The sequence below is a fragment of the Oryzias latipes genome, chromosome 20 (genome assembly GCF_002234675.1).
Source record: "Oryzias latipes chromosome 20, ASM223467v1".
Lineage (NCBI taxonomy): Eukaryota > Metazoa > Chordata > Actinopteri > Beloniformes > Adrianichthyidae > Oryzias > Oryzias latipes.
Window position 1 is genome coordinate 4,403,407 of NC_019878.2, and position 16,215 is coordinate 4,419,621.

Below are 16,215 nucleotides of genomic sequence, written 5' to 3' on the forward strand. Positions count from 1 at the left end.
CCAATTGAGTCCAGTGAACTCATTGTCATGTTCTAGAAACCAGTCTGAGATGATTCCAGCTTTATGACATGGCGCCTTATCCTGCTGGAAGTAGCCATCAGAAGATGGTACCCTGTAGTCATACAGGGATGGAAATGGTCAACAACAATACTCAGGTAACCTGTGGTGTTAGAACTATGCTCAATTGGTACTAAGGGGTCAAAAGTGTCACCCACACTATTATACAACCACTACCAGCCTGAACCATTGATACAAGCCAGGATGGATCCATGCTTTATGCTGTTGATGCCAATTTCTGATCCTACCATCCGAATGTGGCAGCAGTAATGGAGACTCATCAGACCAATAACGTTTTCCAATCTTCTATTGTCCAGTTTTTGGTGAGGCTGTGTGAATTATAGCCTCAAATTCCTGTTTTTAGGTGACAGAAGTGACACCCTGTTTGTTCTCCTCCTGCTGTAGCCCATCTGCCTCAAGGTTACACTTGTGCGTTAAGAGATGCTCTTCTGACCTCAATTGGAACCAGTTGTTCTTTGAGTTCCTGTTATCTTTCAATCAGCTGGAACCAGTCTGGTCCTTTTCAACTGACCTCTGGCATAAAGTAGGCATTTCTGCCCACAGATTTGTTGCTCACTGGATATTTTCTCTTTTTTGGACCATTCTCTGTAAACCCTGGAGATGGTTGTTGGTAGGCCTGCACAATAAATCCCAAATTTATTGTTATCGCGATTTCAAGCTGTGCATCATCCATATCGCAAAAGACAGCGAAAATCGCAATAAATGGTAAACCTTAAATGTGCTAAAACAATCTTATGGCCACTTGAACCATAAGAATCGAATAAATAATTGAATGAATTGAATGAATCCCTTTATACATTTGCCCTTCACATTGCTGACCAATTCGATGAAGCTTTTATATTAGTTTATATTTCTTTCTCATTCTGATGCTTGGTTTGAACTGCAGCAGATCGTCTATACCATGTCCATTAAAAATGTGTTTGACAGCTGTGCCTTAAAAAGTGGCCGGTGAAAGTATAGGTCTTCTTTTTCAACTGTTTGGTGTTTAAGGGATTTGCAAATGAACACACTTTCTGGCCCTTCATGCTCCTTTGTGTGGATCTTGTTTCCTTCTCAGGTTCCCATAAAGTGGATGGCCTTAGAGTCAATCCTACAGTGGACCTACACTCATCAGAGCGACGTGTGGAGCTATGGTGAGATGATTAAAACTAAGAATACTTTTACTAGCTCTGCAAGGAGGAGGTTACTTCTGTAGCTCTCATTTCCCCGTCTGCGTAGTTGTAGCTCCTAATTCCATTCATTCAATTCTGTTAGTGGTGTCGTGTTGGACTATGTTATTTTTTCCTAATGGAGTTTTTGTAACCATTGATGGTCTGCAGGGGTGACTGTTTGGGAGCTGATGACATTTGGTTCCAAACCCTATGACGGCATCGCGGCCAGTGAGATCGCCACAGTGCTGGAAAGGGGAGAGCGTCTGCCTCAGCCACCGATTTGCACCATTGACGTCTACATGATAATGGTTAAATGTATGAAAACCAGGCATCCTTAACTGTCCATCTTAGTGTTTGATTGACTGCTAATGTCTGAAGAAACCGTCATCTGAAGTTAAAGTCCTTTTTTTCTACAGGCTGGATGATTGACCCATCTAGTCGTCCCAAGTTTAAAGAGCTGATCATGGAGTTCTCTCAAATGGCTCGTGACCCATCCAGATACCTCGTCATCAGGGTAACTAGTGATGATCAGCTGCTGGATTAGAACATATTTCATTTTCTACTCAAGAGTTTTTAACAGGTTGAAGCCCTAAAAATAAAGAAATTCCATGTACAGTTGAAGAAAAGAACCTTTTGTGAATAGTATTTAAAGGTTGATTATGCAAAACCTTCCTTCTGTGAGGCTTTAATAGAAACGTTTTGACAATATCTCTGAAGTTTTGGATCCAAACCCACTTTTTAATGACTGAGTATAACTTATCTAATAATTCAAACAAATGTTTTTAGAAGAAAACCTCAGGGAAATATGCTTCACAGTATTGAGTCATGGCTTGCTTTTTCTTTAATGGCATTAGTGATAACCACTCGCAGGTTAGTCAGGACATTTGTTATAAAAGGAAATGAATACAGAAATAACTCAGAAATGCTATAAGTCCTTCTGCTTCGACTGACAAAAAAGGTTAAAATGATTATTTTAGCACCAATGTCGATTTGTAATTCAGATTCCTGCTTCATAAGGGCTGATGGTGTGCTTATTTCCCTGTATCTCCTGCCCTACCTGCTGATTACCTGGATCAGGTGTGTTCTAACAATATAAACATGTAAAGGGCTATTGGGAAACCAGCATGACAATGGACCTCAAGGTTTGGAGTTGGACATATGAAGGCAGTACAAAGAAAATGGAATTAAAACATTTCTATTAATCCCAGAAAGACATAGACGTGTCTGACAGGACACTATAACAAGTACCAACCATCCCTCACATAATGGCAATAGTATGATAAACATATAAATCCAAACTCTACATGAAACATTGAAATGACGATGGTACAAGCTTTAACACAGGTTAAAGTACCTATTGGCAGATGTTGAAATTGGTGGATTTTGGTGGTTCTTGGCATTTTTGACAACTATTTGAAAGCAATAGTGCTTTTTGGTTTTTCTTGGTGAATTGTTGTTGTTATCCATGAAAAGACCTGGTGGTCAACTGTTGCTGATCTAGAAAGGTCATTGAAAATCTTTAAAAGGTCATCATCTGCATCTCTTCTTTTGGTGAAGTTGTGTGTGTTGTTGGATGACTTTGTGTGTTTTGTAGGATGATGGTGTGTGTTATAGAGTGAACTGGTGTGTGGTAAAGGATGTTGACTTGTGATGTAGAAGGACACAGGTTCAAGTGTGACCTGATGTGTGTTGTAGGCCCAAATATTTGCATTCCTGGTGGGTGCTTGGTGTGTTGACATGTGACTCGGTGTGTGTTGTAGGGAGATTTGCCGAGTCCGTCAGACTCCAGGTTTTTCTCCCGCCTGCTGAGCTCAGATGACATGGAGGAAATAGCTGATGCAGATGAATACCTGCTACCAAACAAACGCCTGATTCCCCCTGACAGCCATCCATGCGGTGCAACGGTATAAACATTCATTTATCATATCTTTTTCTTTTTTTTTTCTTTAACTGCTATGACAACTTCACAACATTCACAGAAACTTGTTTGTAAAATGTTAACATTGTCTGCGCTGTATGAACTGGTGCTTCGTGGAGAAACTCTTCATTAGTTTAAACTGAAAAAAAATGATCTTTACATATATGTGCCACACATGACTTTGTTTGAACATCATCTCTTCTTCATATACAGAATGGTCATCTGGTCAGAGAGAACAGCGGGGCTCTGCGATACATTACTGACCCCACCCAGAGTGGGCTGGATAAGGATGACATTTTCGGCCATGGTAACTCCAAACATGTAACACATATTGACAAGTTTGTCAAGATAAATGAGTGAATAAATCTCCTATTAATAGAGCAAAAGAGATGGAAAGCTGAATGAAATATACGGGTTGTAATGAAATCTTCAAAGGAGAATGAAAAAACTATCTTAGCAGAAATTTGGTCTCAAATTCTCAGACATTATTGACAGTCAAACACAACTCTTCACTTAGGTCAACATTTGTTTTTCCTTCCAGAATACATGAACCAGAGTGTCAGTGAAACCAGCAGGAGCAGCAGGTTGTCGGAGGTTCTGAATCCCAACTATGAGGATCTGAGCCTGGCTAGCAGCACTGCCTCACTTCACCTCTCACCAGAAAATTTGGAGCCCTCAGGACCTCAATACCTAAACACAACAAAAGTTCAGCGCCCCCTGCAGGCCAGTGACAGCCTTGAAAACCCAGACTACCAGGCTGCCTTCCTTTCCCCCACAGGCACTGCATCATTGGGAAACAGTCTGTTCCTTCCTGCAGCAGAGAACCTTGAGTACTTGGGACTTAGTGCTGCACAGTGTGCCCCTGTACGCTAGGGGGCAGCGGTGTGCAACTGTTTGCAGGGCCAAGCTATGGTTTACTTTATTCAGGCAGCTCCGTATTTAAATCCACGTTTTTTTCTGTCAGTCATTTTAGGCAAATGTTGTCTTGTTGAGTCTGAAGTGGAAACCCGACTGCCTTTAGTCCAGAACCATAACATTAAATCAAGATATTTGATGGGTGGGACCCAAAGAACCCAGCTCAGACCCTCAGTTCCGTCTCTGCTAACGTGGAATCGGATTTGAGGAGGTTTCATGCAGACTGCAGGCTCATACTGGACCAGCTCGACCATCCATTCTGCAGCTTCTTTCTCACAGTGCTGGAACATGTCCTTCACTTGATGAATCCACATAAAGCACCTGCCTACCACAAACACAAGGCACAAAAGCAGAGGCACGTTTGAAAAAACATCTGGTTTGAGGGACAGAAGTGGTTTCACAGTGCTAATGCTGGGGAGCGCGGCCTTTCCACAGATGTTACTCTGGAGCTGTCGCACTGCAACAAGCTGTACACCTCCAGTCTCCAATCAAGACCGTATGTATCCATTGGAGCATCATGTTTGAAAACTGTGGATGGTAATCCAAGTCAAACTGTGAAAATAAAACTGTTGGTTCTCATCTTTGGGGGTTAAAGTTTAGCCAGACCTCTTCTGTTAGGAGTTCAAGCAGACAGCAGCGCCCCCTGCTGGTTCTGTGCAGACTTCGTACCTCCACAATGCCACAGGCACCTCCTTAACACTGTAAATAGACAACTAAAAGCACTGAGTTTGAATGTTTAAAGAAGATACTGTCAGTGTAATGTTTTTAAGTGTTCACTGTTTTTGCTAATATCCCTCCTAGACCCCTCGCCCCAACCATGAATCTGATCCTCAGGTGAAGATGATGAACAGCATTTGTGTTCTGGTTGTTTGTGTAAATTATGAAGCTCTGTCACCAGAACCTAGCATCAGACTCTTCTTCAGGTCCCTGACTTTGGTTTGTGTGTCCGTATGTAGCATCCTAGTTGAACTTTTATGGGGGTCTAACAGGTTTTAACTGCGACTTACTTGACAAGAATGAGCCAAACGTCTTGCTAATTTGTGTTTGCTGCTGATTTGAATGTATAAAAGCTGTGTGTGCATCATTGTCTGCTGGTCATTCATTTTCATGGTACACAGTTGACAACCCCTCCCCCCCATTTCTGACACATCACATGCTTTTGTGTTTCAAACAGGATCAGGTTCGGAAGGATTCATAAGTCAAAATATGCAAAAACAGCCTGTCTCTAAGGCACAGACAATAATATTTGATTTTTCCTCATAAAAATGGTTTGGTTCTAGTTCTTCAGAGCAGAGAGGCCACGCCCACAATCCAGAGCCTCGTTCATGTATGAACGAGTAAAGCCGGAGGAGACGTTCCACCCTAATCCTGTGGCAGATTCTGGGACTCCATCATGAGAACATCAAGCTGCTCAGACGCTTCTGATTATTGGGGATTTCCAGACTGAATCAAACCTTTATTTAAAAGGCACTTGTGGTATATCAAAACAAAACACTAATGCTCAAGGGGTTTGTGAACAGATAAAATAAAACCCTCCCACTCCAAGATGAAGCTCAGAAAACAGAAGAAGAAATGCTTAGTAAGCCCCAGAACCACACTTGACGTAAAAATTCAAATAAAGGAATTAATAAAATGCTAAAGAACAAGAATACTATTTAATTAAAAGAAAGAAATAGAAAGACAGCAGCACCCCCTGTTAGTTATGTGCAGGTTAAAGAACATCAGTCTCAGACTAGAGATGTGTACAACAAGAAGAAGTGATGAATGTTGGATTCAGTCTCTGGGTGTGAAGTTGATGAGAGAAAACTTAATGGAAAAGATAGAAGTTTGAGAAGAGAACTCATCCAGTTCTGTGAAATTAAAGAACAGTCTTTGGCATGAATGTTGACACACGCGTCCCAGCAAAGCCCTGAACATGAACCTCCCGGTTTTTTATTCCCACCACCCTCAACCCAACATTTCCATCAGAAAAGGACATTCAAACATTTTATTTTAAATCAAAATTAGACAAATATTTAAAGTATCGTCTTTAATACAAACACAAAGGAACTTCTAAAACAAAAGATGTGTTTTTGTATTTTATTTTTATCTCTGGGGTCAAGAAGATTTCATGGTTGGAATTCATAAACAGGAATAATAGCCCTTTAGCAGATACTCTGGAAAATCTGCTGGGTGACGCTGCGTAAAAAGCCACCATGAGGTGGGAAGCAGGTTTCTGATCACCCGAAGGTGCTGCAGGCAGGGAGCTGTACAGGATCATAAACCACACTCTGCTCCTCACTCATTGTTTGTCTGAGTGAACCAAAAAATACTCCACTGCCAGCGGAGCCAACAAAGCTCTGTAGGTGGATTTATCAACCAGGCTGTGATGGCAGCATACCCTGCCATACCCACAACAAAATGGTGGTAACCTCCCCCCAACATCGCACACTTTCTTTTTAATTTTATTATTTCAGATTCTTTATTTTTCAATAAATGCACACATTTCTTTGAGTTAAAATATACATTTATCATCTGTTTTCAATAATTTGTAGCACATGTACATTTGTTTAGTTTACTCATTTTGGTTTGTGTAATTAATGTCACCCGTTTTTTGAGTTGCCAGTGCTGAGGGTGCTACCGGTCGCTACGGGTGTGGCCGAGGTTCTGCTCCTGGAGCTGTGCTGTGAGGACTGGCAAAGGAGGTCAAGTCTTCACAGCCTTTAAATACTCCAGTCAGACAATTGGGCAGCCGCCATCGACAGAAGCCTCCAGGGGAGAAACTAATGGACTTATTTAATGTTTATTTGCTTTGCATCTGTATGTTATTATTCATTTGGTTCTACTTTTGATTTTTCTTTTCCACTAAGAGACCAAGTTTTGTGTTTAGTCTTGTCTTTTGTAGTCTTTGTTAAATGTCTGTGTAGTCATGTTAGTTCCCCCCCCCCCATGTTTCTCAAGTGGTCTGATCAGCCACTATATATGTTCCCCTGTTGTGTCTTTGGTTAGGTCAGTTTGTTTGTGTTACTTGGTCTGTTCAGTTGGTTAAGTTAAAGTTATTGCCTGAGTTAATTATGTTTCAGTCAGACAAACTCTTGCAGTAGAATACATTTATTTTCACATACTTAATTTACATCTTAGTTGGCATTCACAAACTTTGATTGCCATGAGGCTCCGTACAATTCCATGAGATAATTTCCATAAACTTTAGGGTAAAAAACCCCGAATGGAGCCCACAGGTGGAAGCCGGGGAGGAGGGTGGGGCGAGGAATGCAGCGCTGCGATAAGAAAGAGAATGAACGAATGAAAGAAGTTAATTAACTACCGCCCTAAAGGGGGGGCTGCAGCGTTTGGCTGCCTGAAAGGCGAACTCGTTCGCTATTTTCTGTTGACCTCTATTAAGGGCCTGGGGCCTCATTTATAAACCTTGCGTACGCACAAAAGAAGGGGTGTGCGGTCCTTCACGCAAGCTCTGACCCAGGCGTACGCACAAAAACGGGTGAAATGAGAAACGGCGACACCGTCGGCAGATGGAAGAAACACGTGAAAGTGACAGTGTGTGCCAAATCGTGCCGGCATGTGCTGTGCTACACAATGTGGCACAGCTTAAAAACGTGCCTCTACACCCCTGGCGCCGATTGCTGTGTTGGCCCCGACCCTGAACCCCATCCCCACGCATTTGAGCCAAATGCTGCTGCTGTGCACCAGCGTTTGGAAGTGATGCGTCGCTTGTAAAGAACAACAAGAGGTGAGGAAAATATTATTTATTCAAGAATTCCGTCATAGTGCAGTTTATTTCAACTCCTTGGCCACCTCTCTGATTGACGTAATGACTTCCCTCTGCATTTCAAGGACTGCATCGGTGAGGACATGTCCACTGCTGGAGGGTTGAGAGCCGCGTGCCGTGGAGACGCTGGGTCCAGACGGCTGCTCAGCTGCAGCATCGTAACCACTGGCCCCGCTGGAACACCCAGCAACTAAAATAAAATTGTTCTATAATAATAAACTGTAATTGTGTAGCCTGCATACATGTGACTTGACTGCATTCATTTTAATTATTTCTCTTACCTGTGTCACCTGGTGCGTCGGCGCCCCCCTCCGCCTCAGTCACCACTCCACTTAATAGGGGTTCCCCAATAATAGCCGCCAGTCTCTCATCAAGGGTCAGCTCCGGTGTCCCCTGTCCCCCACCCGTGGCAGACACACTCTGGCGATGGAGCGCTAGAAGTTTTTTCGCCTCGACTTTGATGTCCAACCATTTCTTTTTTATTTCGGCCACGGTCCGAGGTTGTGAGGCTACAGCATTTACGGCGTCTGCCACCGTTTGCCACTCACGTGCCTTTTTGGCATTAGTAATGCCCACACTGTGCCCTCCAAACAACATTTTTCTCCTCTTTTTCACCTCGCCAACGATAACTTCTACTTCACATTAAGTGAAGTTACGTTTTTTTGATTTCCTCTCTGTGTTTGCCATGATTTCGCAATCAATGAATATTCATTTGTGGGCGTTTCACGGACTATTTATGGGCAACTATGGGCGTGTCATGAAGCCGCAAAAGCTGCGCTGCATTTAGAATCGGTTGTGATTTATTAAGGGAAAGATGCGTAGGATATGCGTGCGCACGGTTTTATAAATCCGAATATTTCTGTGCGTACGCACGTCCTATGTTTCATCCGTACGCCACTTCTGACACAAATCCTACGCAAAGTTTTATAAATGAGGCCCCTGGTTTGTTCATCTTTTTACATTTTTTGAGAAAAATTAAAACTTTCATTTTTTGATAAACTTCTGTTTTCCTCTTTGGCCGCTCGATCCCTCACACAGGCCAAACAGAATTCATTTAAAACGATCATTCTAACTGAACTCTTTCTGCCTTTCTTACAGGCTGAGTTTCTGTAAACTGTCTAAAAGAAGTTGTGAACCAAATGACATCTACTGCCTTTAAACATTTTACCTTTCATCCACTTCAGACATTACCTGGAAAAAGGAGAACCTTCACTGACACAAAGTTGTGAAGTTCTGTCCTCCATTTTCAGTTCTCAGTCTAAAACCGTTTACCTCTAACTGGAGAATCAGAGGTGAATAAAGACTAGCAGAGAAAGCCTTGCACACCACTATAAGGAGACCTTTTAGAGGTCTCTTTAAGGAGACTTTTCACTCCATCACTCATAAAACTGCAGCTCAGGCTCTTTGCTGGTCATAGGTAGACTCGTGTTTTTGGGTTGTAAATTTGTCAATATCCAAAATAATAGTTGCACTCTGTGTACAAATGATCCCTCATAGTGATCATGAAAGTGGATAACTGTGCCGAGAAAAACCTCCTCTTAATGGAAAAGAATGAAGAGAAATCCAGCAGAAACAGATTCAGGAAGAACAGCTGTCTGTGTCCTCTATGTCCTATGGAAAGAAAATCCCATGGAAGCTGCCTTGGTGAGGTGGGATTGACATGCTTGTGTGCTGCTGTGGGGAAAAGCAGTTTCTAATTAATGAATGTCTGTCAGCTCAGGACTTCCTCCCAGGTCGGTTAATTCTCCGATTTATTTAAACTTCTGTGCAAAGATTGCTTTATCTGACATTAGAATTGTAAAGCTGGCCGAATGAAACATCTGGTTAATGAATGAACTTCTTTTGCTCAGACTGATAGACTCCAAGTTCTGATCTGGCCTCATCTCTGAAGTTCAACCACTTCTTTCTGGGCAGAGGTTTGGTTTCCCTCTCTAAAATAGGTTCTTCTCTTCTTAGTTCCCTGTCAGAAATGGCAAATTTGCTTTGTGACTCAGCAAAAGAGAGATACATGAAACACTGCTTTGACAAAAAACAGCTCATTTCAGGGAGTTTTGTTTAGAATAAAGGCCTGGAGGCTGTCAGCTTTTCTGAAGACTCTTTTCCCCCTCCGGCTCAAAGACCTGGATCAGTTTTCCTGTTGACAGAGGGTCAGACAGCAGATGGACGCTGACAAATTCCGTATGTTGTCTTCCAGTTTTTCTGGGAAGCAGAGCCACATGAAGAATCCCAAGATCATCCTCAGCTGTGAAGAACATCGATCCATCAATTTTCTAAACTCGCTTTACTGTAGAGAACTTAACCTCAAAACCCAAGGCTTCAGGAAAGATGTGAGTCCTGGGATCATCACCCATCAGCTCTGTATCCTTCACTGGTCTTGTATCAGGCCAGCTAACAGGTTTGCTATTGATTTTCCTAAAAGTTCCAGTTCACTTCATCAATCAACATCACAAAGATCTCATCTCAAGCTATCTAGCCTCTCCTCCACAATAAACTTTGTTTGAAGCATTCAAAAAGGGAAAAAATTAAAGCAAAACATTTTTCTACAAATCCTTTCAGCTGCTTGCTCCCCAAATGGATTCACTAGAACTTTTTTACAGAAGAAGCCAGAATTTTAATCCGCGGAACGGTGGCTTTTTTGTTTCAAACCAAGAGAATCACGACAGCGAAAAGGAGAAACTGCTAGAGAAGGATGCAACTCCCCATCATCATCAGAAAGAAACTGCAGCTTTATTTTAAAATAAATGATTTCCATCTGTGGAGAAGGAGATTGACGGTGAGATAAACAAGGTGTCTCTATGGGGAAAAGTCACATCTGAATCAGAGTCCGCCTGTTCTTGAAAAGATCCTGATTTTTGTGTGCTTCTGCTCTTTATGGAGTGTTTGACAAATTCCTCTTAGTTTTTTAATTTCATCAATCCATATTTCTTTCAAAAGCAAACTGGTGCCTACTGTAAAGTACCCAAACTCTGAAATTCTGTACATGCAATCACCAAATATAGAAAAAAACATCTCAAAAAGGCAGTTTCCACAGCCTGATCTGACCTCAGCATTCTCATTCTGCCAGGAGCGACAGGAAATTGACTTCCTGTCATTAAATGAACATTTCATAACCCAAATATGATCAAGAAACATGTACGAACAACCAAAATTACACAGAAGCTTTTCAGATCTACATTGAACACAGAATTTAAAGACTCACTCCAATGAAAATCTCATTTTTACCATGTTCTTATAACATTTTTCTGATGATGAAGGACATGTCCCATCAGCAAGGACAAGAGGGCCCCAAATAGTTTAGAAAGTGGGCAGAAAATGTGGGCCCCAGATGGGTTTGTCCGCATTTTCCATGGTGGCCCCACCTGTGTTTGCCCACATTGGCTTGAGTGGGAACTCAGTGGGCTGGCTTGCTAACCGGGCAGCCACCGGGCAGCAGAGCGTCTGAGCAGCGCTAGCCAGCTTCCCCTGTGGACAGCACTGAGTGCTGTCTTTAACATGGAAGTTTACAGTGAATATTTAAAAGTCCCACTCCGATTATCTATTGTAAAAGCATTCCCAGTGGTCTTTCAAATATGGTTTTTAGCCAAACTCTAATAACTTATGTCGTTTTCTAGGACAGAGTATCTGCAGAGCGGCAGGATTTAATTTAAAATTCACCTCTGAGTTGTGGGCGGAACTGTTGGTGTGAATTAAGCCTGTTTCCCTTCCTCTCATCCATCTGTTTATACTTTCTCCCACAAGCTTACAGCTCCTCACAACCCCAATCTAACATTGTCAGTGCAAAAAAAATGGTGAGCAATTTTGGAGCTACACAGTTGTACAGTTCTGATCCACATTCCAGGTCAGACGAGGACGAGGAAAACAAAGACGTTTATGGACATATTTGTCTGACAGTGGAGGCATCAGAATAGAGCAGAGAGGGAGCTTGTAGCCCGCTGATTATAGGTTGTACGTCACAACTGTGATCTTTTTCAAATGGCATTTTTTCATTTGCTTCTGATTTCCAATGATATTAATAAAGAAATACTCAGAAATGCAGTTTGAACTTTTTTTTAAAATATACATTTATTTTATACATTATGAGAAAATGGCACAAGAACATGTTAAAAACAGCATTTTCATCTGATTGGGTCTTCAATACTGAGTAACATTTCATCAGAAACCAGACTGAATGTTTTTGAATTCTAGACAGACCTTTTCTTCATTTTACATCTGGTCTTTAAATATGATATTCACAGTCACAAGGCCAGCTCAGTGGCCTTGTGGTAGAGTGTCCTCCCTGTGACTGGAAGGTCGGGTGTTCAAATCCAGGCCAAAGTCATACCAAAGACTCTAAAAATGGGACCCAATGCCTCCCTGTTTCACACTCAGCATTAAGGGGTTGGATTGGGGATTAAGCCACCAAATGGTTCCTGAGCTCGACTGTGTCTGCAGCTCACCACTCCCCCAGGGGATGGGTCAAATGCAGATAACAGATTTCACACACCTAGGTGTGTTACAGCTGATGGTACTTCATTATTTTGGTAAAAATGTATTTTTATTGGGCACTATGAGAAGGAATATAAGTATCCCAATGTAATACATTTTTTAACTAGCTCATTTGCATTTAATATTATAAGTGATCAAAGAATTCAGGCCAAATGATTGGCCCTCACACATTTTCACGTCACCAAATCTGGCCAGCCCAGGTTTTACTGTTTTATTGGTGATTTGACAGCTTGTAGTTCAGAAAGTCACCAGCAGATGGCACCGCAAACCTGTGGGATGTGAACATGTTGCAGCTTGATCTCCTGGCAAACTTGTTAGTTACACACAGGGTTTGTGCACAGTTAGAAGAAAAAAATAGTAAGAAAAAGTATTTACGTTGTGACAAACAAAAGTGACAAAGTCTACAGAAAACAGATCACAGTTCTAGAAATAGAGGTTCATAAAGGCTCAGCATACCCTTCAGAAACCGCCAAAATACCTAAAATCAATTGTGATAACAGAACAGGAAAAAGTAGGCAAACCCACAGAAGTTTAAACCTAATCCTACCAAAGCAGCTATAATGAAGAATGGTTTCATCCTTCAATGAAGCAAGTCCTGGATGAGTCCCAGAACCCGCTCAGTGTTTCCACTGAACCTTTACATCAGAGGTGTGGAACTCCTGCCCTCAGGTATCCTGCTGTTTTTTTTTTTTTTAGGTATCTCTCCTCTTCCTACTGCCTGGATCAGGTACGTTCTGCCAGTAAGAAGCTCCAAGGGCAGAATTATTTGGAAAACAAGCTATCGCGGCTCTGCAGTTCAACACCCGTGCTTTACATAAAGGAACTTGGGAAATCTGTAACTTGGAGGGCAATCTTCTTGGTTCCAAGTTGGATGACTCCTTCACTTTGTCTTTGCTTCAATAATAAGTCCCTCAGCCTTGACTCGACGCCAATCTAGACTTTGTTGTTCATTCATCCTGTAAAGCACAGACTTGAGCACTGACTCACTCTGCTAATGAGAAACACATGGCTGGATGGTTGTGCCGACAAAAGCTTTGGGAACCAGGAGATGTAACTTTTACAGATTCAAGAAGGTACATGTGTAACATATAAGACGCCAGCAACATGTGAGCTCATGTTAGAGCCTTCAGACTGGGCAGGGGGGCTCTGTCCCTCTCAGTTTTGCCAATCTTCCATAGATGCAGTGGCTCCATTTAAAACAAAAACATTAAGAACCACTCCTAAAATCCCATGGAAGACTACTGACATTAAGGGTCTGAAGCAGAATTGCAGGAGGGCAGAGAGGAGATACAGGAAGACGAAATTAATAATTCATAAAGACATTTTAAAATAACAATTTAAAATTTACAATAACTCAGTTAAACGAGCCAGAACCTCCTATTTTTCAAAAATCATTTCAGAAAATAAAAACAACCCCAAATTTATTTTTAAAACAATTGATATTTTAATAAACAAAGACTTCAACAAGTCCTCCATGCCATCATCTGATGCTGCATGTGAGGACTTTGCAGACCACTTCATGGGTAAAACCAATGCTATAAAATCAAACATTTCATCCATGCATTACACTGGTTTGAACAGATCAACAGCATCGTTTTTACCAGAAGAAACACTGGGGAGTTTTGTCCTGGTTGATGCGGAGATGCTTGGTCGAGTTGTATCCCAAGTAAACACTACAACCTGCCTTTTAGATCCCATTCCCACTTCACTTTTTAAAAGATTTTATGGATTCTTGAGTCAGAGCTTTTAAACATAGTAAACTGCTCTCTTCAGACGGGGGTCTTCCCCTCTGCCTGTAAGACGGCGGTGGTGAGGCCCCTTCTGAAGAAGGGTCATTTAGACCCGAAAACTCTGGAAAACTACAGACCCGTATCCAACTTACCATTTTTAAGTAAAATTATAGAAAAAAGTGTCGCTACTCAACTGCATGAGTCTTTAATTACCAATTTTTTTTTGGAGAAATATCAGTCTGGTTTTAGGTCAAACCATAGTACAGAGACGGCTCTTTTAAAGATCGTTAATGATCTTAGATTAAACTACGACTCACAGAAAATTTCTGTTCAGGTGCTACTGGATCTTAGTGCCTCTTTTGATACAGTAGATCACCAGATTTTATTAGACAGACTTAGGAGTCTAGTGAGCCTCTCTGGAAATGTTCTTAGTTTTTCCTCCATTGGTTGGGCTCATTTCTTGAAACAGAAATTACATTCTGAAAACTCTAAGATCATTTGGCAAAACAGTCTTACGGTTTAGCAAACACTATAGCTCACTTGCAAAATCTAATATATCTCCCAAAACTGTTCACTCATGCTTCAAAACTAAATTCCTTTCCCATGTAAAGAGTCAGTGCCACGAAAATGGCAAAGATCCTTCTCAATTGCTTTGGCTCATTCCTTGAAGCAGACCGGACGTTCTCAATACTCTTGGTGCTTTTGTCAAAATAATGTGGATGGTTCGGCACAACACCATGGTTCACCTGCAAAAGCTCATATCTCTCCCAAAACAATTCCCTCCTGTGTCAAAACTAAATTTCCTTATCGTTTAAACAGTCAGTGCCTCCAAAATACTTTGTCCCTTTGGCATTGTGTAAGCACCGCAAGTTAAAATGATTAGATGTTTTGTCACTATAGCAGAGGACCATTGAAATATCCCTCATGTCCACCTTTCAGTCATAGCTCAGTCCTTTATTGACAATGGTAACTGTACTGTTTTTGTATAGCTAATATACAATTTTGTATAAAACTGAAAAAAAGAAAAAGGATTTTAGGATAAGAGTAGCCTCTTAGGTTTACAGTAACAGCACACGTTGCACTCATACTGCCAAGGAAATTCTAGTCATTATCATTCACACATAAAGTAACTTTATAATTTAAACACAAACAAAAAACAAGGAAAATGATATGCAACTTACAGTGCTGTAAATAATGCTTAAGTTTCACAACTAACAGTTCTTCACTGGTTGCTGTCCTCGCCCTCCCTCTCCTGGCCATCATCCTCACCCTGCTGGCCGTCCTCACGCTGCTTTCTGTCTGGCCACAGATTCTCGTCCACATCACAGACTATATTCTCCCTTGCGATGCAATGAGGGAAGAAACGGCAGCATGTGGCAACCATCCCCTACACTGATCTCCTGTAATATCATCACACGCAGCATCCATTGCATGGAGCAGGGACTTCTGATCTTGAGCCCGATGCTCATACACTCTCCACCTCCAAGCGGAGAAAAACTCCTCAATAGGATTGAAAAAAGGAGAGTAAGGTGGTAGGAACACTATGACCATCCTTGGATGAGTAGTGAACCAGGCCCTGATGAGCGGGGCCATGGTGGAAATTCACATTGTCCCATTCAATAACATATAATGGTAGGTGAGGCCCTACGAGATCTCTCTCAGTTTCAGGGATCAAATCAAAATGAAGGCGGTCCAAGAAGATGAGGAGCTTCTGTGTATTGTATGGGCCAAGACTGGGGATGTGAGTGGCCTCACCATTCTCAGATATGGCAGCACACATAGTTATATTGCCCCCTCGCTGGCCTGGGACATCCTCCTTCGTTAGTCAAGTTCTAGTTTCACCTGACTGTCAATTGCTGTAATAAATGTATCAAATGTTCCAAGGGATTCATATATCGTATTCATGGTATATGTTCTTGCCTAATTTTGACAATTGAACAGACTATTGTGCATGTGATGACTTACACAATGAAATGATGCTGACTCATTTTGGAGTGAACAACCATTAGACTGAGAATCAACAATCAGTTTAGATCAACAAGATCTATTCACTTGGAAATTGTGCTAAACGAAGGCTACCTGTACTTTTGAGATTGAAAGATGTACTGAGACATTGAGACATGTACTAAGATATTTGCAATTTGATGAAACTAATGAGAAATTCCATTCTGT

General features: G+C 41.6%; 1 protein-coding gene across 1 annotated transcript in view; it reads left to right on the forward strand.

Moving 5' to 3' along the window:
- LOC101169984 (melanoma receptor tyrosine-protein kinase) overlaps window positions 1-5,148 on the forward strand; it is a 42,367-nt gene extending 37,219 nt beyond the window's left edge. Inside the window, exons 22-27 of the mRNA XM_023950106.1 lie at window positions 1,136-1,211; window positions 1,398-1,544; window positions 1,646-1,743; window positions 2,990-3,133; window positions 3,361-3,454; window positions 3,689-5,148. Of these exons, the coding sequence (XP_023805874.1) occupies window positions 1,136-1,211; window positions 1,398-1,544; window positions 1,646-1,743; window positions 2,990-3,133; window positions 3,361-3,454; window positions 3,689-4,020 (891 nt within the window). The 3' untranslated portion in view covers window positions 4,021-5,148. The remainder of the gene's footprint in view (window positions 1-1,135; window positions 1,212-1,397; window positions 1,545-1,645; window positions 1,744-2,989; window positions 3,134-3,360; window positions 3,455-3,688) is intronic.
- The last annotated feature ends 11,067 nt before the right edge of the window (window positions 5,149-16,215 follow it).